At 45.2% G+C, this 23,892-nt stretch overlaps 11 protein-coding genes across 11 annotated transcripts; 4 read left to right on the forward strand and 7 right to left on the reverse strand.

The window, feature by feature from the left end:
• The first annotated feature begins 165 nt into the window (after positions 1-165).
• On the forward strand, positions 166-2,797 carry V1516DRAFT_670907 (copper amine oxidase). Its single transcript, XM_066921465.1, has one exon. It carries the CDS (start codon positions 262-264, stop codon positions 2,362-2,364), a length of 2,103 nt encoding a protein of 700 aa, XP_066778926.1. The 5' UTR covers positions 166-261; the 3' UTR covers positions 2,365-2,797.
• On the reverse strand, positions 2,409-3,457 carry V1516DRAFT_670908 (uncharacterized protein; the record flags this gene model as incomplete). Its single annotated transcript, XM_066921466.1, has 1 exon — positions 2,409-3,457. A coding segment is annotated over exon 1 (311 nt), but the record flags the coding sequence as incomplete, so codon positions are not given.
• Positions 3,458-3,634: 177 nt separating this feature from the next.
• On the reverse strand, positions 3,635-5,643 carry V1516DRAFT_670910 (citrate synthase-like protein). The gene is made up of 2 exons (XM_066921467.1): positions 5,272-5,643; positions 3,635-5,164 (listed from the first exon to the last, which is right to left on the reverse strand). Exons 1-2 carry the CDS (start codon positions 5,304-5,306, stop codon positions 3,745-3,747), a joined length of 1,455 nt encoding a protein of 484 aa, XP_066778928.1. The 5' UTR covers positions 5,307-5,643; the 3' UTR covers positions 3,635-3,744.
• A 1,432-nt stretch (positions 5,644-7,075) lies between these two features.
• On the reverse strand, positions 7,076-9,858 carry V1516DRAFT_633975 (P-loop containing nucleoside triphosphate hydrolase protein). Its single transcript, XM_066919986.1, has 8 exons — positions 9,666-9,858; positions 9,453-9,540; positions 9,230-9,382; positions 9,135-9,181; positions 8,937-9,058; positions 8,693-8,719; positions 8,467-8,529; positions 7,076-8,376 (listed from the first exon to the last, which is right to left on the reverse strand). Exons 1-8 carry the CDS (start codon positions 9,844-9,846, stop codon positions 7,108-7,110), a joined length of 1,950 nt encoding a protein of 649 aa, XP_066778929.1. The 5' UTR covers positions 9,847-9,858; the 3' UTR covers positions 7,076-7,107.
• A 408-nt stretch (positions 9,859-10,266) lies between these two features.
• V1516DRAFT_694754 (uncharacterized protein) lies at positions 10,267-11,945 on the reverse strand (the record flags this gene model as incomplete). Its single annotated transcript, XM_066923960.1, has 5 exons — positions 10,267-10,820; positions 10,866-10,946; positions 11,009-11,185; positions 11,254-11,356; positions 11,865-11,945. 5 exons carry the CDS (start codon positions 11,943-11,945, stop codon positions 10,267-10,269), a joined length of 996 nt encoding a protein of 331 aa, XP_066778930.1.
• A 405-nt stretch (positions 11,946-12,350) lies between these two features.
• Positions 12,351-13,517, reverse strand: V1516DRAFT_684095 (NADP-dependent oxidoreductase domain-containing protein; the record flags this gene model as incomplete). The annotated part of the gene is made up of 4 exons (XM_066923544.1): positions 12,351-13,211; positions 13,262-13,344; positions 13,394-13,452; positions 13,498-13,517. 4 exons carry the CDS (start codon positions 13,515-13,517, stop codon positions 12,351-12,353), a joined length of 1,023 nt encoding a protein of 340 aa, XP_066778931.1.
• A 771-nt stretch (positions 13,518-14,288) lies between these two features.
• Positions 14,289-15,491, forward strand: V1516DRAFT_694756 (NADP-dependent oxidoreductase domain-containing protein; the record flags this gene model as incomplete). The annotated part of the gene is made up of 4 exons (XM_066923961.1): positions 14,289-14,314; positions 14,365-14,423; positions 14,485-14,567; positions 14,619-15,491. 4 exons carry the CDS (start codon positions 14,289-14,291, stop codon positions 15,489-15,491), a joined length of 1,041 nt encoding a protein of 346 aa, XP_066778932.1.
• Positions 15,492-17,192: 1,701 nt separating this feature from the next.
• Positions 17,193-19,468, forward strand: V1516DRAFT_670927 (pyridoxal phosphate-dependent transferase). The gene is made up of 2 exons (XM_066921468.1): positions 17,193-17,636; positions 17,714-19,468. Exons 1-2 carry the CDS (start codon positions 17,357-17,359, stop codon positions 19,177-19,179), a joined length of 1,746 nt encoding a protein of 581 aa, XP_066778933.1. The 5' UTR covers positions 17,193-17,356; the 3' UTR covers positions 19,180-19,468.
• On the forward strand, positions 19,375-21,001 carry V1516DRAFT_181620 (uncharacterized protein). The gene has a single exon (XM_066918702.1). The coding sequence runs from the start codon at positions 19,534-19,536 to the stop codon at positions 20,965-20,967; it is 1,434 nt and encodes a 477-aa protein (XP_066778934.1). The 5' UTR covers positions 19,375-19,533; the 3' UTR covers positions 20,968-21,001.
• Positions 20,714-21,566, reverse strand: V1516DRAFT_181465 (Golgin subfamily A member 7/ERF4). Its single transcript, XM_066918700.1, has one exon. The coding sequence runs from the start codon at positions 21,467-21,469 to the stop codon at positions 21,035-21,037; it is 435 nt and encodes a 144-aa protein (XP_066778935.1). The 5' UTR covers positions 21,470-21,566; the 3' UTR covers positions 20,714-21,034.
• Positions 21,567-21,663: 97 nt separating this feature from the next.
• V1516DRAFT_694758 (major facilitator superfamily domain-containing protein) lies at positions 21,664-23,469 on the reverse strand (the record flags this gene model as incomplete). The annotated part of the gene is made up of 2 exons (XM_066923962.1): positions 21,664-23,078; positions 23,376-23,469. The coding sequence occupies 2 exons, from the start codon at positions 23,467-23,469 to the stop codon at positions 21,664-21,666; spliced, it is 1,509 nt and encodes a 502-aa protein (XP_066778936.1).
• Positions 23,470-23,892: the final 423 nt, after the last annotated feature.

Consider the following 23,892-nt stretch of genomic DNA (forward strand, 5'->3'; position numbering starts at 1 on the left):
TCATACAGCTACTCAAGGACCTAAAACTGAGGGCAAAAGACGCAGATCAGTCATAGAATAGCACATTGTGATTGCTTGCGGAGATGGTTGCCCTATTGGGAGAATGTACGATAGCGAGGGACAGTACGCGTAGTATAAATAAGACGTTGGTCGTAGTTCCCGATTCACTACTTGGTCTGATCGATCATTGTTGTATAGTTACAATTATCTGACCGAGATTAGTTAATTTTACAAGGAAACCGCAAGGTATTTTACTGAAAAATGCTCGAGCGATTATCACAAATTTCGTCTCACACAAAGGCTGCACCTGCGCCGTCGTTTGACCATCCTTTGGACCCGTTATCAGGAGCTGAGATAAGAGCTGCTGCTGCTATTGTGAAGGCTGCGCTGCCTGAAAAGACGCTTGCGTTCAATGTGATTTCACTGGCGGACCCACCCAAGGCGGAATTTCTCGCCTGGGCGGCTTCACCGGAGACCGTAGCAAAACCTGCAAGAGAGGTGGATATTGTTGCGTTGGAGGCTGGCGTGAATGGTGTTCTTGAGGGACTTGTCGATCTGACGGCGGGCAAGTTAATCAAGATCAAACATCTGGATGGCGTACAGCCGATTTTGACTGTACACGACTTAGCAAAGGTCGAGTTAGCGATTCGTAAGGATCCTAAGGTGATCGAGCAGTGCATAATTTCAGGATTGACTGCAGAAGATATGGAGCGTGTCTATTGCGATCCATGGACGATCGGTTACGATGAGCGTTGGGGTACTGAGCGCCGCCTCCAGCAGGCGATTATGTACTACCGATCGGACATTGACGACTCACAGTACTCTCACCCTCTTGATTTTTGCCCGATCTTTGACACCGAGACCGCAGAGGTGATTGCGATCGACATTCCGCCTGTCCGTCGACCAGTATCGAAGCGTAAGCACGCTAATTTCCATGCAGCGGCCGTCGAGGCGCTAGGTGGCTACCGTACAAATATTAAGCCGATCTACGTTGAGCAGCCCGAAGGAGTATCATTCAAGATTACGGGACGTGAGATTGAATGGCAGAACTTCAAGTTCCACGTCGGGTTTAACTATCGCGAAGGTATTGTGCTAAACAATATCACCTATAATGACCATGGCGAGGTGCGTCCTCTATTCTACCGGATTTCGTTGTCTGAGATGGTTGTTCCTTACGGTTGTCCCGATCATCCGCATCATAGAAAGCATGCGTTTGATTTGGGTGAATATGGTGGAGGGTACATGACGAACTCGCTTGCGTTGGGATGTGACTGCAAAGGTGTAATCCATTACATGGATGCCGAGTTTCCTGATCGTAAAGGCGAGTCGATTTTTATCAAGAATGCAATTTGCATTCACGAAGAGGATGACGGAGTACTGTTCAAACACTCAGACTTCCGTGATAATTATGCAACTTCAGTGCTTGCGCGCGGAGTTAAGTTGATTGTGTCGCAGATCTTCACGGCCGCAAACTATGAGTATATGGTTTACTGGGTGTTCCACATGGATGGTACGATCCAGTTGGAGATCAAGCTAACTGGAATTCTCAACACGTTCGTCATGAACGAGGACGAGGATTTGCATGGTTTTGCAACCCAAGTGTATCCGGGCGTGAGTGCGCAGAATCATCAACACTTATTTTGCTTGCGTGTGAATCCTATGGTTGATGGACTGGCAAACTCTATCCAGATGGTCGACGCAGTTCCGTCGTCCGAGCCTGTTGGCTCGCCGGCCAACAAATACGGCAATGCATTTATGCCAAAGGCAACCGTGTTCAAGACTGCGGGCGAGGCAATCACGGATTATAACGGTGCAACTTCGCGTTCGTGGGACATGATCAATCCGAACCGCAAGCACCCATACTCGGGCAAGCCCTCGTCTTACAAGCTGGTTTCTCGTGAGGTGCCAAGTCTGCTTCCAAAGCCGGGATCGCTTGTCTCGAATCGTGCTGCGTTTGCACGACATGCCGTGCATGTCACGCCGTACGTCGACCGACAGTTTTATCCGGCAGGCACATATGTTCCGCAGACGTCTGGAGTACCTTCTCGTGGACTTCCGGAGTGGATTGGCGATGGAACAGGTGCGATTGAAAATACCGACGTCGTCTTGTGGCATACGTTTGGAATTACGCATTTCCCTGCGCCGGAGGATTTTCCAATTATGCCTGCTGAGCCCATGTCACTTCTATTGCGACCACGCAATTTCTTCGTCCAAAACCCGGCGTTGGATGTCCCGCCGTCGCATCTTATGACTACTTCTCAGGTGATCAAGGCTGGAGGTGCAGATGCGGTCAAGGTTGATTCGTTGACGGATAAAGTGTCTAGGCTTGCGTTTGGAGAGTCGGCCGAAAAATGTTGCAAGTAATGGATCTGTGTGGTATAATTTAAATTATTGGTGAATATATGTTTGATTCTGTGACAGTATATGTTTTTACGTATAACTTTGACTTTATATGAACTCTAATGATAATGGGCAATTTTTATCAGCGTAAAAAACTATGATTTGGAATCAAGGATGAACTTAGCATTCGGCTGAACAAGCTGTCAATCCAGCAACTTTGGGTTGTCAGTAGTCTGTCATTAGTCAGCTCGAAGCATTACAATTATCTGATGAGACATCAGCATACAGTCAAATTCCGTTATTAGCTTTGAGCATGCTAGAAGGAATGAGGTAATAATTAAAGCGTTCGAAAATCTCAAAAGGGCATAGTCTATGAAATTCCAGGAGCAATCTTTCGACTGACCGTGTGTGCAAAGTACTCCTTTCTGTTTATAAACCAGCATTGCAATAAGAGTCCAATATTCCCAAATGCGCAAGCTGCACTAGTAGATATAGAACCATGCGTCCATCTCAAAAATGCAATATTGTCGCAGCTAACACAGCTCATCAGCTAAATGTTTCTTTTGGCAAGTTAAAAGAACTTGTCCAAAGACACTTGGCTGGAGGACACTTATTCTCTAATACCAACCAACATATGAGATCGTAATAATACGTCCAACTAAGCCGGTGGAGACCACAAACATAGGTGGGCTCTGTGCGACCAGTCAACAGTCGCTTATCACGACACATGACCGATCCGCAGTTCCGGTTCCGAACGATTATACTGTTTCCTGTTGCTAAAACTGTTGCTGCTGAATAGCACAAGAAGAGCTTACAGATAATGATGTCTGAACGCGACAGCTTGATTGGCTCGCTGTACATGTCTCAGGTCTTATCGATGAGCTCTTCCGAGTATACGAAATACGTCTGTGTGCACACATTTTACATAGCTCTATATGCAAAATAGTTCCCCTCCCCCGCGTTTGCACAAGACGTCGACGTGCCGGTGTTTCCCCTCTCCGAGTCCCCGTCTGATCGATCCGTGGTTCCATTTCCGCCGGCTTGACGGAACCACGGCGGCCATCTACTACTAGTCAGAGCTGACTGAAGTTCTCCCTGGGTCAACAGCTAACAGAGCTACAGGGCATGTAATCAAACTTCTCCGCATGTCCGGGGGAATCGTAAACTTTATTACGGTAGGCGGGATATATTCTTGCAGGCTGATTGGCCAATTTGAGATTGGTCTTGGTGGGGCACTCAGGCATGTGATCTCTTCTGTTTTTATCTAACTGTGCTCTACTAGTGTAATGTAGTGTGATGTAGTGAAAATGACAATTAATGTATTCAAAAACTCCTCCGGCCTTCAAAAAAAAAAAAAACAGAAATCAAGATAGTAAGTACATTTGCCTAATTCGACAGAGAGAATCAAATTTTCGTCAGACGACGCATAGAAATGTAGTGTGGAATCGCATTCAGTCCGTTGTATCCATCGATCTCCCGCTCCTCGCGCTCGTCGATCGGAACGTAGTCACGACGAGACTTGCCGACGTAGACCTGACGAGGTCGCGAAATCTTGTTCTTGCCCGAATCAAGCTGCTGCTTCCAGTGCGCCAGATATCCGGCAACACGAGGAACGACAAACAGCACAGGATAGAAGTCGAGCGGGAAGCCCATCGCCTTGTAGATCAGACCGGACCAATAGTCAACGTTAGGGAAAAGCTTGCGCGACGTGAAATACTCGTCTTTCAAGGCAGCGTCCTTCAGTGCAATGGCGACGTCGATCAACGGCTCGCGGCCACACACCTCAAATACCATGTCGGCCACCTCTCGGATCACTTTCGAGCGTGGATCGGTCTCGCGGTAAACCCGGTGGCCGAATCCGAATAGCAGTTCCTTCTTTTGTTTGACCTGCTCAAGAAACGGAATTACATTCTCAACAGATCCAATCTTGGTGAGCATTCGGATCACGGCCTCGTTCGCACCGCCATGTAGAGGGCCGTAGAGCGCAGACGCTGCGGCGGAGATACACGAATACGGATCAACCAACGACGAACCGACATGGACCATGGTCGAAGTTGAGCAGTTCATCTCATGATCCGCATGGAGAATGAAGAGAATATCGAGGGCTTTTGCCAACCGAGGATCTGGGCGGTACGAGTAGGGCTCGACCATACGGTCCATCATGTAGAGTAGGTTCTCAGTGTAAGACAGATCAGCGCGCGGTGGGTTGAACGGACGGTTAATGCGGATTCGGTAGGCCATAGCGGCGATAGTAGTGGCCTTGCCGAGAATCCGGACAATCTGCTTGTTCATGACTGCCTTGTCGGTGATATACATGTCCTGACCATGAAGCGATGGGTTGGCCTCGGGCGCAAACGCAGCCATGGCAGCAAATGAGGAGATGAAAATGGACATGGGATGCGCGTCGTATCTCATGTGATGGATCATAGTCTGTAGATCCTCGGCGACGAACGTGTGGTTCATGATTTCCCAGGACCAGAGTGAAAACTGGGACTTGGACGGGAGCTCGCCGTAGATAAGCAAATAGGCCGTCTCGAGAAAGCTCGACTTTTCGGCGAGCTGCTCAATGGGGTACCCGCGATGCATGAGAAAGCCTTTGTTTCCGTCAATGTACGTGATTTCGGACTTGATCATGGCCGTGTTGAAAAACGACGGGTCCAGGATCCGCAGACCATACGGTGTGTCGTTTTCATGACGCTCGCCTTCGGCGTACGGGGCCTTGAATTGCAGGAACGCCGAGGCAGGGACCGAGTTATCCGAGATATCGATCTCTACAGTCTTGCCGGTCCGGTTGTCGGTGACCGTGATGGTATTTCTCGGCTTGCTAGATCTGGGTCAGCACTGCTGCAGGAAGATGTGACGGGGGGAGAGAGTGGAGGACGAGCCAGAGAAAAAATGATAGCAGTGAAAGACAAAAGTGCGCATACTTACGTCGAGGGTGCGGAAGCGACGTCTGCAACAGCCATTATTTTCTTGAGTGGGGCAGTTCGAATTATCTGTGGGGAGAGAGAGGACTGGATCCGGCGCGAAATGAACACAGAGAACACAGAGCGGAACAGGAGCGTTTATATAGCTGTCGAAGTAGTGGGAGCTCGCGGGGGGGTGGGAGGGCACACAAGCCTGGGGACAGGCTGGGGACGAGCTGGGAACAGATTGGAAACAAGACTAAGGCGACAAGACCATGGACCAGCGGGAATGAAAAAAAAAACCAGAAAATGATTTGTCCCTGCTTAGGTAGACTTTTAGTCACTGTTTGGCGCCTTTTTTCTGCCATTTTCTGCGCTTTTCCCCCACTACGTCGACACTGCGCTACACTGCGCTACGCTGCACGGGCAGAAAACAGGTCCGACTACGCCCTGTCTGCGCTTAATTTTTTTTTTGCTTTGCGTTGCTCTATTGGCAGGCTGAGAAGCTGTACGTCTGGGACCCTCGACGGTCGCTCGGCACACACTCGCTCGTTTGCCTACTATCTAATTGTTATTACAAATCCAGTCTGCGCTGGGGACCGCTCTGTTTCTCCGCGTCCCCATGCTTCTTAGCACATCTATTCTCTCTGCCTCCGCTTGCCCCACGATCTCCCGCTATCGTCATCGTCTTCTCCGGACTGCGGCGCGGAGTCTGGCGCGGAGCTCAGCTTTCGCCCGTGCCCCGCCGTCTCACTCACTGTCTCTAACCTCTTACACCGGCGGTAAGCATGGGTTTTGTATACCTCCAGCCTTGGACACTAATACTCTGACTCTGCTCTGTTGGCGGGATCCTTGGGTAAACGGTGTTTTGGGTCGGAACTGCCCCTCCTTGCTCGTCTGTTGCCTCGGTTGTGGAGAGAAGAGCTCTGTAAAATACTGTACTTGTGCTCACTCGTAGAAATTGTGGAGTAAGGCTGATAGCACTGTGCTACTCGGTTCTTTGCTCGCTCAACAGCTCTTCTTTGAGCGTCAAAGCAGCTCAGCTCAATCACTGGAATATGCCCAAGTCTCCTGTGTACTCTCTGTATTGGTGCGTGCAACACTTCACACAGAATTTATAAGCTGAATCTCCGCCCATAGTAGTTAACCATCCAGAACAGATGAATCCGCATTATTGACTGTCTATAATTTCCAAACTACAAAGATATCTCTCGCAGGTATGATCGTGCATTGACCATTCATAGTTGTGTATCTATGTGTATTTATGTTTTCGTATCTGTTTTCTGCTTTCTGGCCTCGCAGTCGTAAAGCGAGTAACCACCTATACGCCTTTCCTGTTCGCCTATCGGCTTCCTTCTCCACTCTGCCGTCCAGATGAAACTTACAGTTGCGATTTTTTACTGCTTAATTCGCAATTTAATTCCTACCCAGAATCCAGAAATGAATATTTTTTTTGAGTCGTATCGAAAGTTGAGCTTTTGGTCTTGAAACCCCGTTCGGGAGGTCCTTCTATAACCTCCACTACTTACGGCTAGCCAGATACATACTCAAATGGGCCATATCTAAATCCAACCGACAATATCTCAGACAATATTCGAACCATATTGAACCTATCGTACTCACTCCTACGGCAGTTCCACTTGTTTAGCTCTCTCATCCCTTGCAAGCTTGTAATTACATTCTCCCTTTTATCCCCGCGACCCTCTCATTAATTTGCCAAGTTGAAGATCGATCGGATGCCTGTTATGAAATCAGCCGACACTATAATCATTCTGAACAGAGTAAATTCTTTAACATGCTCCTATAGGCTCCTATAGGCCAGACTACGAATCTGCATTCAATGTTAAAATGATATATTAAATCACAAGTACAACCCCTCAAGGTTCTCCTCGATCTTGTTCTTCATAACTCGGTCTCGTGCACTACGAAAGTCCTGGGCGGTTACCTTCATGCGCCGCTCCCGCAACGCAAGCAATCCGGCCTCAGTACAGATAGCCTTGATATCAGCACCGCTCAGATCATCTTTGGCTCCAACAAACTCCTCGAGATCGACGTCTTCTCCAAGCGACATCTTGCCCGTGTGAATCTGGAAAATCTTGCGCTTCGTGTTTTGATCTGGATTTTCAAACAAAATCTTTCGATCAATTCGCCCTGGACGGATCAAAGCCGGATCCAACGACTCGATCTTGTTGGTTGCCATAATCACCTTCACATCACCGCGGTCGTCGAATCCATCCAGCTGGTTCAGCAGTTCCAACATAGTTCGCTGGATTTCTCGCTCACCACCTGACGTACTCTCATATCGCTTGGTACCAATAGCGTCAATCTCATCGATGAACACAATCGACGGCGCATGCTCTGCTGCAACCTGGAATATTTGTCGACACAGACGGGGTCCATCTCCGAGATATTTCTGGATCAGCTCAGACCCAACAATACGCAAAAATGTAGCGCTCGTCTGATTCGCAACTGCTTTCGCAAGTAATGTCTTGCCTGTTCCCGGCGCTCCATAAAGAATCACGCCTTTTGGTGGTTTGATACCCATTTCCTCGTACAGTTCAGGATGTGTCAAAGGCAGCTCGACCGCTTCTTTGATTTCCTGAATCTGTGACTCTAGTCCACCTATATCAGCATAACTCTCCGTAGGTGCCTTATCCAGTTTCATCACAGAAACCATCGGATCTGTATCGTCCTGCAGTACGCCGACAACATTAACGCCTTTGTTATGAAGCAACACCGAACACCCAGGCTCTAGCAGATCCTTATCTACAAAACTCATAATCGACACATAGAACTCTGGACCTGTAGTCGAAGACACGATCGCATGATCATCATCAACAATTTCTTCCATCGTGCCTACGCCCATCGGCGTACCACGCATTTCGTCGACTCGACTACGCTCTTCAGCTGTCTTTTCATCTGTTGGCTTCAACCGCTCTTGGTTCTGCACGAATTCCTCCTCAATCAGAAGATGATCTTTGATCCGCTCCATTTTCAGAAGTTTCAGTTTGCATCGCGTAGATGGATACACAGACGGGAGCTTAGTCGAACTATCTGGTCCTTTGCGTTTCTTCTTCCCGATCCGAGTCGTTGGCGGAGGTTCATACTTAGGTTCTGACCTGTTATTATCCTGATCCATCAGTTGACTCCCTTGATAACTTACTCTCTGCTTTCTGATCTGATTAGCACCAATAATCCACACGATCAACATAAAACTCACCTTATCCTTCTTGTTCTTGTCGCCATCCGGCATGTTGGGTGGCAATCCCGATTGACCTTGACCCTATATAACATTAACACCAATCTAAAAGGCAGAATACAACTGTACTCACCATTTTGATCTAATATCACGATTAATATCTAAAAAGATCGGTTCAATAATATCTCGTTGATTTTACTCAGCAGCAAGATGTTTCTGACGCTGTGTAATCCACACCAAAATCAACCTTCCAACCACTAACCCTGTCAACAAGCTGCATAACTCTCGCACTGTTTTGACTAGGAACCTTCCAGTCCGTCTTCCATTCTTTCTACCTTACAGATATAATATGCATAATATTAACTACACTAGAAGACTATTGAAACTTCAATATATACGTGTTGTCACTTCAAAAGTTCTTCCATTAGCCGATCGGTAGCATCCGACGCATTGTCGCCTCGAATCGTTCGAATCCCAGTTTGGTTCATGACTTGAATGATTTTCTCTCTTGGAAATCCAAGATTTTCCACCATACCTACCGATTCGCGATCAAGACCATATTGAGCGATTAGATCTACTGGTCGTGCGCTTTTTGTTGTCGTTGTAGATACCTCTGAAGCGGCCTAGTTTAGTATTGATTTGAAAAATTGTTGGACGACCGATTTCGGCAGCAATATATTAGATCTTACCTTCTGAAGCTGTTCCCTCAGCACCTGCGTAGATTTTTGCCCATTGCCTAGAAAGCATTAGCACTTATCTACAGGTGAATCCATTTTTAAAATACCTGGCTGTTCGATTGAAGCCTGCGCGGTCAGATAAGAAATACTTAGCCACTTCAGCATCCTGAGGACTGTTCGGCTCTGGCGATGCAAGCAGCGATTGTAACGAAATTAGTGATACTTTTAATGTGATCACCGGCGACCAGGTATCTTTCAATCTAATCAGACGTAAGTATTGGATTCAATTAGCCAATTGAGCAGTCTTTAGTACAATCAATTACTACATACATGTCAAGACAAATTGCTCCAGTCTGGGAAGAGATATTTGGATGATACACTTTGGTATCAAACTTCATTTTCGGCGGCTTAAAAGGATCTGGCAGGTTTAGTAACAACATCTCTTGACCACTCTTGTACTTGACCAGAATTGTTCTCAAACTTACATTCTGTCTATAGTTTTGATTTAGATCTCCTGATTGATGAAAAAACTAACAGTAATACTTACTGGAATCTCAATATCAACTTGATAGGTTCCACCTTCATAAGGTGTTCCGGGTGGACCTTTAAAGTAGCCCTTCAAATGCGACAGATCTGAGTCACTAGGAAGTTCTATCCACACGCCAGACCCCGGATCGTCTTTCACGCTTTGCATTTCTTTAGCGATTCGTCTTGCTCGTGACATGGTTACCTCAGATGCTTAAGAATGTTGGTATTTGAATGTGAATGATCACGTAGAAGTGAATAAATCCAAAACTGGAGTATACTAATAGCAATATTAAAAATATTCCCCGTTCTCCCTGTATAAATGTACGGTTATGTTTGTTCTTTCCCGGCTAAATTGAATTTCTGGGGACGCGTCCAGTATGTAATATGGAAAGACCCAGTCAGTGCCTTGAACCCTTAGAAGACGACCTTACCTTTACCTTTGAGACTTATTATTTATAATATTCTGAGTATTATTACAAATTACTAGCCAAATCAAATAGTTACATAATCATTATTTCGCCGTCCACTCCAAAACACCATAAGAAAAAATTAACAAAAGGCAAAACACAACTCCATTAAAACTCCATCGCCTAAACTCAGCGCTGGTCCGGGGAAATTAACAGGTCGCAACGACCTGGGACTTCCTTCCAATGATTCTCTGGATATTGATCGCCACATCGACTGTAGAATCCGCACGGTCATGTTCGAGTATGATTCCAGTAAAATTATGGTCTTCCCAATACTGTACATCACTCAAAACCTGTTCTGCGGTACGATCTTCCTCGACCATTCTCCAGTCATTAGTGTCAAGGTTCCATACAACAGGGCGCAATCCCACGCGACCAGCTATCGCTCTGACACGGTCATCCATACCACCATATGGAGGACGGAAATATGTCGGTATATACCCTGCGGTAGCATTCATGACCCATGTGGTCCAAATTAGTTGTGCGGCGATCTCTTCGTTGGTTAACGAAGGTAGGTAAGGATGACTCCATGTGTGCGAACCAATGAAATGGCCAAGTCTGCGCTGTCGGCGAAAAATATTTGGCAAATCGCGAACATTTTTCCCAATTAGAAAAAAACTGACTCGCTGTCTTTGGCGAAAAAAATACTGCAAAAGTCGGGATGTTGACGTGAACGGGCCATCATCAAACGTTTGTATCATAGCTTTCTATTAGTATTATCTATATAATGATCTTCAGGACTTCTTACTTGAGCAAACAATCACATCCGAAGGACCTAGGCATCCATTACAGTCGAACGCGCACTTTCCTCGACAAGGTTGGTCTTTAGCTATTTGAAACAGAATTAGTTTTCTTCAAATCACACACATCACAAGTTAACCATTAACTTACTGTATATCGGTTCAGAAGGAATCCCATTCAAATCCACTGACCCACTAATAAACGGAGGATAATCGCCTGGCCAATCATTCATTTTCGTGAGATCGGCCAGCCATTTTGGAAACGCCACTGCTTGAGTATTCTGATCATCATCTGAGTCTAAGTCTGCGTCGGAATCTGCGGTCCTCACTACAGCACCCAGAAGCGATAACAACAATATATATTTCCAAAGCATTATCGCTGATTAAAATAATAACCAGATCGATTTGCTGACTGAATCAACTTCTCAGTAGATGTAATATATATATATATATAAACTAACACAAATCGAAGTGAATTGTTGGAAAAGGGAAGCGGAAGCTAGAACTGCAAAATAGAGAAAATTCTCCCCTCAATTAAATTAGACGAGAGCAGCTGACTTTCTGGCCCTTCGTCCCTATCCGACGTCATTAACCCGGATAAACCGGATACTCTGACTGCTGGATCATCAGCTCAGTCCTGGTCAATGAGATGGTCCACGATCAAGCTGCGTGTGCTTCCTCGAGGACTCAACCAGCCTAGCAAACTAAGGCGTGATCTCAGCTGCACCTATCCTGCAAAGCTGAACAGGATAATCCAAATCACATATTACCATGCACTCCGCCCACGCACAAATATTGCTGTTGTAAAAGAGCAAATCAGAAAATTTTCTGCAATCTCGTGGCATTTCTTGTGAGGATTCTCCAGAGCGGCATGATATGGTCCTCTGGTGGGCTACACGGCAAACCTTTGGGAACAATCAAACTCTATTGACAGGCTAATGCCCCAAGCGGCTCTAAATCCATCTTCACTATTACTAACAAGACAAACAATACGGCACACGAGAAACCAAATATATCACATCAAAAGTGTAGAATTTCATGCGGATGGCACAGATCACATAAACACATGTTATTGCACCTATGGGCATGGTTCGGAACAAATCGCCGTAGTGACCTGACATCATTAGATTCGCGATTAGTTCCAGCTGATATCGGCTAGGCTAATGCTGGAACCGCATGTGAAAGCCGTAGTTTCACGTCATCGAGACATTTAACCATGGGCGATAAATCATTTCAGAGAATCTGATTAGTGAGAGCAAAATTTGATTCATTTCTACTATGAGATAGTGCGTAATAAAATGACTTATTTTGATAAAGAGATTACTTGATGTAACGGAAATTCGCTGGATAATATCCATAAATAATTTAGTCCCGAAGTAACCAATCAGTCTATTAGCATTACAAGATGTTTGCAATTCCGAAGACAAAAGATAATTACATCAAATCACCATGAACTAAATAAAAGGAGTAGAACGCGAAGTAGTGTGTCACACTCAAACATGACCTACAACTCGACGAGGGACATACGGCTCTTCGAGGAACTTAATCTCTTCGGCAGTCAAGGTTTTACCATTAGTAGCTACAATCTCTTCAAGACGTGCAACACTGTTAACGCCAACGATAGGACTAGAGACTTTTTCAGAGACCCAGGCGAGAGCGACGTCAGCCATTTTCCAGCCCTTTTCATTGGCAAGTTTCTCGACTCGTCGAATAATTTCCTGGACCGCTGGCTCAGTAGCCTGTTCGTTAATTGGATTATTCGTAATGAACCCTTTGCGAACAGATGTGGCATCAAGAGGACGTGCCAAGTGTCCTCGAGCAAGCGGACTCCAAGGAATGAGTCCCACACCGGTGAGGTTGCAGAACGGATTCATTTCGCGTTCTTCTTCGCGGTAAATCAAGTTATAGCAATTCTGCATAGAGATAAATTTTGCCCAACCACGTTTTTCCGCAATATGTTGCAATTGCGCAAATTCATATGCCCACATACTACTGGCGCCTATATAACGTACTTTTCCTGAGCGGACGAGATCGTTGAGAGCTTCCATGATTTCCTCGGGTTCCACGCTTTTGTCAGTGCGATGGATTTGCAAAACATCGATGTAATCCGTCTGCAGACGTTCAAGCGAATCATTGACCTGATTGAAGATCGCAGCTCGCGAAAGTCCTACTTGATTCAGATATTGTCGATTATGGAAGACATTGCCTTCCACTCGCGCAGTCCCCTTTTTGTTGACCGGATTGTAGCACTTCGTCATAATGATTATCTCGTCGCGCGGAATCTTATATTCCTTGATTGCAGCTGCAATAATCCGCTCGGATTCTCCGTTCGAGTACATGTTGGCAGTATCCCACTGTTGCAATTAGTAACTATAATTCGGCAATTAGCTAATCGAGCTCATACCGTCGTGATTCCAAGATCGTAGGCTCTCTTAAAAACCGGAAGAGCGTCATCTCGCCCGAGGACCCAAGGTGCCCATTCAGGTGCTAGACTTTGTTAGAATAAACTCTCATTCAAAATATGCTGTGAACATACATCCGAAAGACATGCACCCCAAGATGGGAACTGAGACGCGGAGGCCAGAGTTGCCGAGTCTATCACGTTAGAGATCTGCTGGGTCTTCCTTCAGTCGAACTTACTTGCGATATTGAACGGTCATTTTAGTTAAATCAATTTTAATAATATATGAATTGGTGCTTGATTGCGGATGAACTGCTATAAGTAATGAATCAATCAAGCTGATGATAAATCGGCTGTCGGGCGGCTCAGACTAAGCAAGAACGGAGATTTGGATCAAAATGGTTCTTCAAAATGATTATAATTCGATGGAAGTGTGGTATTCAATATTTCAGCTTCAACATAAGGAGTTTAATAATCTATAATTATTCGGCTGATTGGCTTTGCAACTAGTATTACAAGGGACCACTGATAAAGTCAATCGTCCTTAAGGAGACACATGGAATCAATAACTTTGATTTTGTTATCTCCGGAAGATCTAGACAGGAAAAGTAAAGATAACACTATTTTTTGTTTATTCATATGATGCATATGCCAATCTTCCGTATCAGATTGAAAGTTTCAGAATTGCTTAATGTGAATCAGATCATGGGTGTTCTCAACCAACTGTTTTAATTCATATTAGTAGTAATATCCGTGCCAAAACACAATTTCCTCTCATCAAATGTTCACTCTATCTAAAATTTTGATCACAATCCAATCTATAACAATGATCTATACCTATCTATTCTTGGCTTGTAATCCCAGGAATGATCAGTCATTGGAGGTTACCTCGAATGTTGATCTGTGCGGCGATAACCCTTCTGGATACCTCGGGCTCGGCTCTACTTACTTCCCTTATTGATCAACCAAACTATTCTACTTCAAACAATTGCGTACCAGTACTTCATAAGTTCACCAAAAATATCATCAGATGAGTTCAAAGGTTGAATACAGAAAGTAAGAAATTATTAGTCAATTCTTGATATTACCATTCTAACGAGTTTTAGACTCGGCAAGAGTGGTCTTCGGATTTCCGTGCCAATCTTGGGCATGATGTCTATGGGATGTAAGTTCTCATCGGCTCTAGTCCATTCAGATGCGGAAATCAATGATACTGACTTTTGCAGCTTCTGAATGGGAGCCTTGGTGTTTGGATAAAGAACAGGCACTCCCTATTTTGAAACGAGCGTATGATCTTGGTGTTACTACGGTATGGGATTTAGAGCTGGTTTGACAACTTGACTATTAACGCTCGCATCAGTGGGATACCGCAAACGCATACTCCGGCGGGAAATCTGAAGAACTTGTTGGCGCTGCCTTGAAGGAGTATAACATCCCTCGGGAAGAGCTGACCATCATGACGAAGGTGTTTTATCCCGTGCCCAAAGAAAATAAACCTGGCGAGTCGTTTTTGTGGGATTTGGGCCAGGATGCCAAGTTTGTTAACCAATTTGGACTCTCGAGGGGTGCGATTTTTAAGCAGGTTGATGCATGCTTGAAACGCTTGGGCACAGATTACATCGATTTGTTAATCATTCATCGATATGATAAGTCCATAGAGCCAGAGGAGATAATGGAAGCTTTGAATGATATTGTCAAGAGTGGGAAGGCACGGTATATTGGGGCTAGTAGTATGTGGTTGCATGAGTTTATTCAGCTACAGCATGTTGCAGAGATGCATGGCTGGGTTAAGTTCATCTCAATGCAAGATATTTACAATCTGGTCTACCGCGAAGAGGAACGAGAGATGATCCCGTACTGCAATGCTACTGGAGTTGGTATTACACCTTGGAGTCCGCTTCATCAAGGTATTCTCGCACGGCCTTTGAAGGCGGATACTTCTGATAGTATGCGTCAGACTACCGGCGTCGGCGTTTTCACACAGCGAGAGCTATCTGTAAGCGGTCAAGAGATTTTAAAGAGATTGGAACAGGTTGCAACCAAACGCGGTTGGAGTATGGCTGTCACGGCTCTGGTCTGGCTTACTGGAAAAACTGTTTCACCTTTGGTTGGAATCGCTAGTATTAAGAGACTCGAAGAGGCAGTTACCATTAATGGGAAATCGTTGACAGAAGAGGAGTGCAGGTATTTGGAGGAGCCTTACACACCTCAGCCTGTTTTTGGTCATTTTTGAGTGTTTACTATTTGATTGCTGATTCGTTCAATGGGACGGACCTAATGAATGAGATATTTGACAACTAGTTTTGTAACGTGAGTATAACGCACTGAGTTTCAGTTAGTTCGGGAACGCCTAGCATGTTGGAGTGAGGTGACGAGAAAGTAGTAGACCATTGTTAGATTGTAGATCAAAGATTATTATGCTTTTGAAGCTGAGCATTTAGGTATATATTGCAAAATAATTATCAACTCTATTGTGATAATAGTAACAACAATAATAACTTTGAACAGGATTAAGGTATTTGATAAATGAGACAGGAACATGTACTGGACGACGACTTCAGACTCTACAGCGAGAGATCATCGGCCAAGTATTTGTGTGATCTGTCTAATAAGCTGAATCTTTGTTTTAATTATCAAGTACACTATAATATTGAACTCCTAAGTTGTCAAATTCATAACATAATTAAGTCTTTAGTTGCTAAATTGCAATATCATTAAACTGAGAAATCTTCAATTCTTGAAACCGTCGTATGCAGTACGGCAAAAGCATACTATATTCTAGAAGGTAATTATGCTTGCTGAGAGCAGCTAAATCCCACTTGAGTTCAACTTCTACGTGGACATAATTACGAACCATTGGCATCCCAATAGGTTGGCAGATTAGACAGGGGTCGAGACCGAGGAATGTGGATGAATTTAGATGAACGGATAACGGGATTATAGACTACGTCTGATATTTGTACGGTACCAAGTTTAACGGTAATTCCGAAGAAGCAGTGGCAAGGAGATAAGCTTGAATATTACAAGAAGAACAGGTTATGAACAGGACATGGTCAAGGCAACAATAGATAACCAAGAAAAACTTACGATAGCGACCGACAAGAACTAAAGGGACTAATCGGTAGACTTACTATCATGGAAGGATTACGCCACAGATGAAGTATTACTATTGACAAACGAATATCTCTCAAATACGAGAAACGAACGACCGGTCGGACATTCGGGTGAAAGTCGGGATCAATCGACTTGATTCCTCAGCTCGGATCAGCTGGGATTAGTAAAGCGGTCAGAGATATTGAGTACAGCAGATTGCTAGCAGGAGCAGTGGACCAGTAAACTTAAGTCGATTGAAGCGATGTAAAAAAAAGCATCGAGACTTGACAGTAGAACGAATTGCAGCGCCTTTTAGCTATTCCTTATTGCTCGAAGAGTTTATCAGTCCTGTTGCAGGCTTGCATCCATCGAGTATTGATTCCGATATTACTTTCCGGCTGACCTAGATTTCAATTGCGAGCAGGTCCTAGGAAGTATTTATTGTAGCAGATTACGGATTTCAGCTGCCAACTGGACAAATCATTGAACTTTCTGATAATCTTATAATTCTACGTTCTAATCTAGACCAGCGAGATTTCAATATTTCTACTGTCATAACAAAGTAAAACTCGCCTGATCCATCGGAGGCCTCCTTCTTAATTAGGAAATCCAGTGCGGAATCTACGCATCGCCACAGCAGCGCCTCGCCAAAGATAAGCCTGCTAGATCGGTCCAGACCGCGACACACCGCCACGCATCTTAGCCAATCAGCTCTGATGCGATTTTCTCTCCAGCCACTACCAAGCCACATTCTGCTTATTGTACAATACGACTCATTGGCCAGAAGTAGTGTTCCAGCCACTGTACGGCCACATCGGCACGGGATATGTGGCCGTGCCCGAATGGCGACCGTCGACCGAGCAAACAATAAAACCGGTCTGGTCGTCCACCTTCCGCACAATTTCTAGAGCTTTTCACATACAGACAATCGAATATAAGTCGAGTCTGATTTTTTAATTCGTATCAGTTATCGTCTCAGTTCGTCTGTGTTTTCCTCGATAGACAATGGAGTTCCTTGTTCGCCAGTCTCGCGCGATCTGCCCGTTCCTTCATAAGACGTCGCCGTCGACTTTGCGCTCGCTTGCAACCGCCTCCTCCGGTTCGGCTTCGCAGCTTCAGCTGGCTGCTTCCGAGTGCCCAGTTATGGGTCCTGCCATGGCTTCTCGCCGACAGTATTCAACAGGCTCGAAGCCTACTGCGTTTGAACATTCTACTGCAGCCCCCGCTAGAGAACAGTCTCTGGACGCCGTTCACGCAAAAGTCGGTGTGTTTGACACTTCTAAAGGTAAGACTATTCGATTGTGATAATGCTGTACTGCTTCAACCAATTGTGTATTCAATTTACTAAATTTACATTTTTAGGTATCTGCAAGCATGGAATGGCTGCAATCAACGCAGGAGAGGTTGCTAAGAAGCCCGTTGTCGAGCATTCTGGCAAGGCCTTTGATTACGAGCAATTTTATTCTGAAGAGCTTAACAAGAAGCATAAGGATAAGTCTTATCGCTACTTCAATAACATCAACCGTCTTGCTCGTGAGTTTCCCAAGGCGCATACTCATACTGAGGAAGATCGTGTCACCGTTTGGTGTTCTAATGATTATTTGGGCATGTCCAAAAATCAGCAGGTTTTGGAAACTATGCACAACACCTTGAACAAGTATGGTGCTGGTGCTGGTGGTACCCGTAACATTGCTGGTCACAACAAACATGCTATTGAGCTTGAAGAGAGTCTTGCTAAACTTCATTCGAAGGAGGCAGCACTTGTTTTCTCTTCCTGCTACGTTGCTAACGATGCTACTCTTTCTACTCTTGGTTCCAAACTCCCCAACTGTGTCATCCTTTCTGATCAGCTTAATCACGCTTCCATGATCCAAGGTATCCGTCATTCTGGTACTCGCAAGATCGTGTTCAAGCATAACGATATGGCTGATCTTGAGAGCAAGCTGCAATCCTTACCCATTGATGTCCCTAAAATTATTGCTTTTGAATCTGTTTATTCCATGTGCGGCTCTGTCGCTCCGATTGAAAAAATTTGCGATCTAGCCGAAAAGTACGGAGCCATTACATTCTTGGATGAAGTTCATGCTGTTGGTATGTATGGTCCTAATGGTGCTGGTGTTGCTGAGCATCTTGATTTCGATGCACACGCCAATGGACTTCCTAAGGGCACTGTTCAGGACCGTGTTGATATTATCACTGGTACGCTAGGAAAGGCTTTTGGTACTGTTGGTGGATATATTGCTGGTTCTTCTCGTTTTGTCGATATGATCCGTTCTCTAGCTCCAGGTTTTATTTTTACAACCTCGCTTCCTCCAGCAGTTATGGCCGGTGCTCGCACTGCTATTGAATACCAGCAGAAGACTTCTTCGGATCGTGTTGGTCAGCAGGTCAATACTCGATATGTTAAATCACGATTAGGGGAGCTTGGAATCCCTGTAATTCCGAATCCATCTCATATTGTTCCTCTTCTTGTTGGAGATGCTGAGACTGCTAAGATTGCTTCTGATATTCTATTGGAACGTTTCGACATCTATGTTCAAGCCATCAATTATCCTACTGTTCCGGTAGGCGAAGAGCGTCTACGTATTACCCCTACTCCCGGTCATAACGTTGAACTGTCCGACAAGTTAGTTTCTGCAGTTGAGACAGTTTGGAATGAGCTTGGTATCAAGCGTGTATCCGACTGGGAGGCGGTTGGCGGTCTCGCTGGCGTTGGTGTCAAAGGTGCTGCTCCTGTGGAACCGATGTGGACTGATGCGCAGCTTGGATTGACTGGAACTGCTAAGCCTGTCTATGAGGAGAAAATTGCTCTTGAGGCTACTGCTTAAATTGAATTCTCCATTGATTTTTAATTATAATTTTCATTATTATTCTAATTTGTTACTTTTATTTTATTCTTCGGAGATGGATTTTTTTGAGCAGTGCTTTGCATGGGCTAAACTGGGAGATGAGAAGGGGAATATATATATATATTTTTACTATTATAGTAATTTATTTTATTTATTTTATTTATTCGTATTCTATGTAGAATATGGCAGGATGACATTCATTTAGGTTTGATTGGGTAGGAAGGATATGCTGGGTGAACATGATCAGAGAGCATTACGTAGCGGGACATCGATGTCAGCTATTACATGAAGTAGTTACCAAGTTTTACGCGCAGTAAATATTAGAGGTCAATAATGCAGCGATATTTCCAAAATGCAGAATCAACTCGACTTCGGAATCTTATTTTCAAGTCGATATTTGGGCGACACCAGATTATCCATCGACAATTTTGGAATCGACGCAGAGATGTACCTGGTCACCACACTTCAGATACTCATCCCGAGCCGAGGAAATCGCTAGAAGAGAAAATAATAGAATCAGGAGATGAGCGACGAATTTTCGGTGAACTTGTAGAAAGTTTCAATAAATATCTATCGCACACATCTCCGTCTTCGGATGCGATTACTGCTGCTACTGAGGCGAAAATGCAGGAAATTGCAGAACGGAAATCTCCCGTACATCAGCACTATCGAGCTGTGATGTCGGTACTGGATGAGATTATTAGTTATGGTAGCGAAGAGAGAGAGAATAAAGCACGGCAAGCAGTTCTTGAGGCCGGCCTACCGCAACGCAAGTGGATCTCTGCGAGACAACAAGTCAGAAGCTGTTTGACGGATCGAGATTATCTTAAAGTGTTCGAGCGGTATTTTATCCGAGGCGAACTTGACAAAACTACAGCGCTGAAAATTTTATGGGCGCGAAATTTGAAAGACATGGATACCATTCTTCAGATTCGTAGAATTGTGCTTAACAGTGGGAACCTATCTGGCTGGTCGGCGAACATTCTCTCAGCATTTGATAAAGAAATCAACATACGGCTTGCGGTGGCCCAAGAACAGAAGTGGAGAGCGGATAAAACGACCAAGACAAGGCTTCCTGAATGGGATGCTAGTCTGGCGTATACTTTTGAACATACATGGATTCACGCACTCGAGTCTGGCCAACTGTCGAATGATGCAGCAAGAAGTTTGTGGTATTTGGTGGCGAATATGAATTATCAGTTTGAGTTGCTTGGGAATGCAGTTAATAAATGGGCTCTCGAACTTGCTCTTTCGGAGTCCAACATCGACAGTGCCATTGCGGTCCAGCGTGTGAACGCAGTTGTCCAGATGTGGATCACAGGCATTACGACCGGCAACCGGCGGTTGATCGATCTGGCGTCGATTTTTTGCTCGACTGTGCCCGTAAAATATATTCCACCAACTGTCAGACTTGCGATCGATTTTTGTGATGCACTCGAAAGTCAAATGAGTCCAACTTCTCGAAAGGCGGCGGCAAGTGTCGCCGGTCTGTTCAAGCGGCAGGGTGAACTCAAAGACATTGTCGTAGTAATCACCTGTTTGGATGCTCTGGACTTTGTGTCGGGGAGAGACTTAGCACAAGGATCATTGGCTGCGGAGAAGTTGCTTGACTTCGTTGCAAATCATGCTGTTCTGTCGAAACGAAAGGGCCGCCTATCCGATACTTTGGTTCTCCAACGAGTGAAGAAACTGGCGGAGCGAGTTCATAAGCAGGGGGGTAACACTACGGGTAATAAATCCGATGAAGTCGTTTTCGAAGTTGCATAGGTGTTAGTTTATGGTCATTCATATTGAGCAGGATAGTTATATTATACATTTAACTCCGCTGATGCTATTACAATTCCAATGTCGAGTCATAGACCATAACTGGGTTTGAAATGGGGATTTCGAAATCCAGAGATAGCCAGGCTGTTTTTCTAGGCGAAATGATCTCTACCCGTCTTGACTTGAATTCTTCGCGTTCGTTTACAGTGTCGATAAATTGGTCCATCTGATCTGCCAATGATCGCGTCCGTCGCATGACTAGGGGCTCCAAGATCCAACATGACAGCAAACTAAGAATAACCAAAAGAATATTTGTAATTTTGACACTGTTAAATATTGAATCCGACAAGTCATTGACTTGTTGAATTACCGCCTGAGCGTCGCTGATCGAAAGTCCGGTCTCGGATAATGATGCAGGGATCACTAGAGAAAACATAGGAACATCAACTCGTCGTGGATCCTCGTAATCTCGGTATATATGGATTCTTTGTTTGAATGTATCCATATTAGTTTCATGGTTATTTCTATAATGGCTGACATTGAAAGAGATGATCAACCAATATCTCTACATTATATAGATCTTAAACAAGGGTATCCTTGCAGCTTTTTAACAATATTAATAATGATCATATTATCTATCATGCAACCCTCCAAAAATGTAAATGCAATAATCCACGAGAAGACAATTAAACAAGACAATCAAACAAGGCACTTTGCATTTTCCGCCCGTCGGCGAATACCTTTACCGAAATAGAAAAACACAAACGGAATTGGTACCATGATTAAGGCAGCCAGCGCAATGACACTCGCACCCCAGTCGACTCCAAGACCGTCGAACAATACATGTCCTAGAATCGGGAATCCAGCAGCTGTGATCGATCGTAGAAATGTGGTCGCAGCAACAACAGATGCAGCGTACTTAGGGAACGCATCCAGCAAATAGTTTAGGGCTCCCTGAAAAATTGTCGTGAACCCAGCTGCTAGTAAAATGAGGCCGATGACAGGGAAAATCCAGAAACAATTCGGTCCAGAAGTCCAGCCAAATAACACCAGACCAGCTGGCATCAGCAAAGATCCGAGCTTCATAGCCTGTAATCTCTCTTCTGGAATAGGGGTTCCGTTCGACGCCCGAAGCACTCGACCGTAATGAAGTGCTCCAAGAATATTCATGACTCCACCGGTTGCAATTCCTAATATAATACCAAGTGTAGGTAATGTCGATACAACCGCTGACCAGTGCCGAACTTGCAAAAAGGCAATTGGCACCGCAACAACTCCTAAATACAAAACACCGAACACAAATGCCGCATACAACGACATTAAAAAGATGATTGGCGTGGTTAGCATCGCAAACGGACGCATGAAATGTTTTGTCAGGAGCTTTGATAAAGTCACTTCGACTTCTTCAAGCCGCGAATGAAGCATATCGTTTCCCGTTTCTTCACGTAGCCGACGTGCCTTGTACGTCAACAGTAAAGGGTGATAGGTTTCTGAAACAGTGATTTGCGCGAGCAAGAAGACCGATATCAGGTAGATTGCGGAAAACCACTGCGACCAGCGCCAGCCTATGTTCTGTCCCAAAGTACCAAAAGCAGCACCGATCAGTGGCGACGCTGCCGGTCCGCCGGTTACAACAAACGAATATCCCACCAAAGCAAATGCTCGCGAACGCGGTTTCCAGATATCGCCCAAGACGCCTCCCGTGTTTGCCACTGGCGCGCCGCCAAAAAATCCCTGGAAAAACCGACATGCAAGAATGGTCGAGAAGGAGTTTGCAAAACCACAACCGAGAGCAAATAATCCAGACACAAGCAGAGGCAGGATGACGCCCAGCTTGCGACCGTAAAGCTCGGAAACAGGAGCAAAAAACATCGGACCTAGCCCAACACCCACTAGGAACAACGTCACTCCAAGTAGCGAGACCAGCTCGGACACTTGGAACTGCTCTGCGATTGCCGCAGCTGACGATCCGTAGATGGATGATGACATTTGTGGGCCAAACGTACAAAGCGCGTAGACCGCTGTGGTGTAGATTTTCTTCTGGACTGGCCAGTTCAAAGGCGAGTACGGATCCTTAGGCCCATCAAAGGTGACGATAAACTTCTCAGTCTCCACTCGGGATATATGTGTCGGGGCGGGTGCAAAATCAGCAATCTCCTCATCGCAGTCATGAGCATCTTCTAGAGTTTCTTGCGAAGCTGAACCGCCGTTGCTCGGCGCGAACATATATGGCACCCATGAGTAATTTGTGCCTAGATGCGTGTGAGCTCGCGACAACGGAACTTGGTTGAGTGCAGTCAACGACGACACCGAAATTGCACGCGATATAGGAACCGACGACGCTGGCGTCGTCTTCGACGAATACAGTGGCGAACCAAACGCAATTGCAGTGTGCAATTTTTCGAGATCACGCGGATCATGGAAATTGGCCAGCTCGAACTGTAGGCTGCTGCGACCATGGTCTCTGCCGTCTAGGGAAGAGGCCCGCGATGTATTATTTGACATTCTTTTGTTCTGGCTGTTTCACTCTCAGTCATACAGAGTGCAACTTATCTATAACAACAGGGACCTCTAAAAATCAGTGAAGTACGCGGCAGCTTCCTGTCCGTGTATATATATACAAAAAGTAGAATGCAGATATCCTATGTCGGCTGGGTGGCTAGTTCATCGCGTCAAAAAGCTTTGCGCCAAAACCTTAAAAGTCCCAATACGTGGACCCCGAGGATAGTCATATTTCCTAAAATGGTAGTTCCGGCGGAAGTCGGGCTCATCGTTCCGCTATTTTCCGACACAGAGCCGCACTCCTGCGGTACAAAATTCTCGGTGAATAGAAGAGTCACCGAAAATCGCCACCGCCGCAAGACTAGTTTCTATAATCCCGCCGGAATCGCTTGCGAGTGATGACTCAGGGCTAAGAAAAAAATCGAT

Source organism: Lipomyces oligophaga (genome assembly GCF_038497815.1).
Source record: "Lipomyces oligophaga strain CBS 7107 unplaced genomic scaffold V1516scaffold_2, whole genome shotgun sequence".
Taxonomy (NCBI): domain Eukaryota; kingdom Fungi; phylum Ascomycota; class Lipomycetes; order Lipomycetales; family Lipomycetaceae; genus Lipomyces; species [Lipomyces] oligophaga.

What these genes read in the sequence shown, in the direction of transcription:
- V1516DRAFT_670907 (XM_066921465.1), top strand. Translation starts at nt 262, where the DNA reads ATGCTCGAGCGATTATCACAAATTTCGTCTCACACAAAGGCTGCACCT.
- V1516DRAFT_670927 (XM_066921468.1), top strand. Translation starts at nt 17,357, where the DNA reads ATGGAGTTCCTTGTTCGCCAGTCTCGCGCGATCTGCCCGTTCCTTCAT. An exon ending in TGTGTTTGACACTTCTAAAG is followed by an intron (nt 17,637 to 17,713) that starts GTAAGACTATTC and finishes TTACATTTTTAG; the next exon opens with GTATCTGCAAGCATGGAATG.
- V1516DRAFT_670910 (XM_066921467.1), bottom strand. Translation starts at nt 5,306, where the DNA reads ATGGCTGTTGCAGACGTCGCTTCCGCACCCTCGAC. An exon ending in GTCGCTTCCGCACCCTCGAC is followed by an intron (nt 5,165 to 5,271) that starts GTAAGTATGCGC and finishes ACCCAGATCTAG; the next exon opens with CAAGCCGAGAAATACCATCA.
- V1516DRAFT_181465 (XM_066918700.1), bottom strand. Translation starts at nt 21,469, where the DNA reads ATGGATACATTCAAACAAAGAATCCATATATACCGAGATTACGAGGAT.
- V1516DRAFT_633975 (XM_066919986.1), bottom strand. Translation starts at nt 9,846, where the DNA reads ATGTCACGAGCAAGACGAATCGCTAAAGAAATGCAAAGCGTGAAAGAC. An exon ending in GGCTTCAATCGAACAGCCAG is followed by an intron (nt 9,182 to 9,229) that starts GTATTTTAAAAA and finishes AATGCTTTCTAG; the next exon opens with GCAATGGGCAAAAATCTACG. An exon ending in TGAGGGAACAGCTTCAGAAG is followed by an intron (nt 9,059 to 9,134) that starts GTAAGATCTAAT and finishes AGGCCGCTTCAG; the next exon opens with AGGTATCTACAACGACAACA.
- V1516DRAFT_181620 (XM_066918702.1), top strand. Translation starts at nt 19,534, where the DNA reads ATGCAGCGATATTTCCAAAATGCAGAATCAACTCGACTTCGGAATCTT.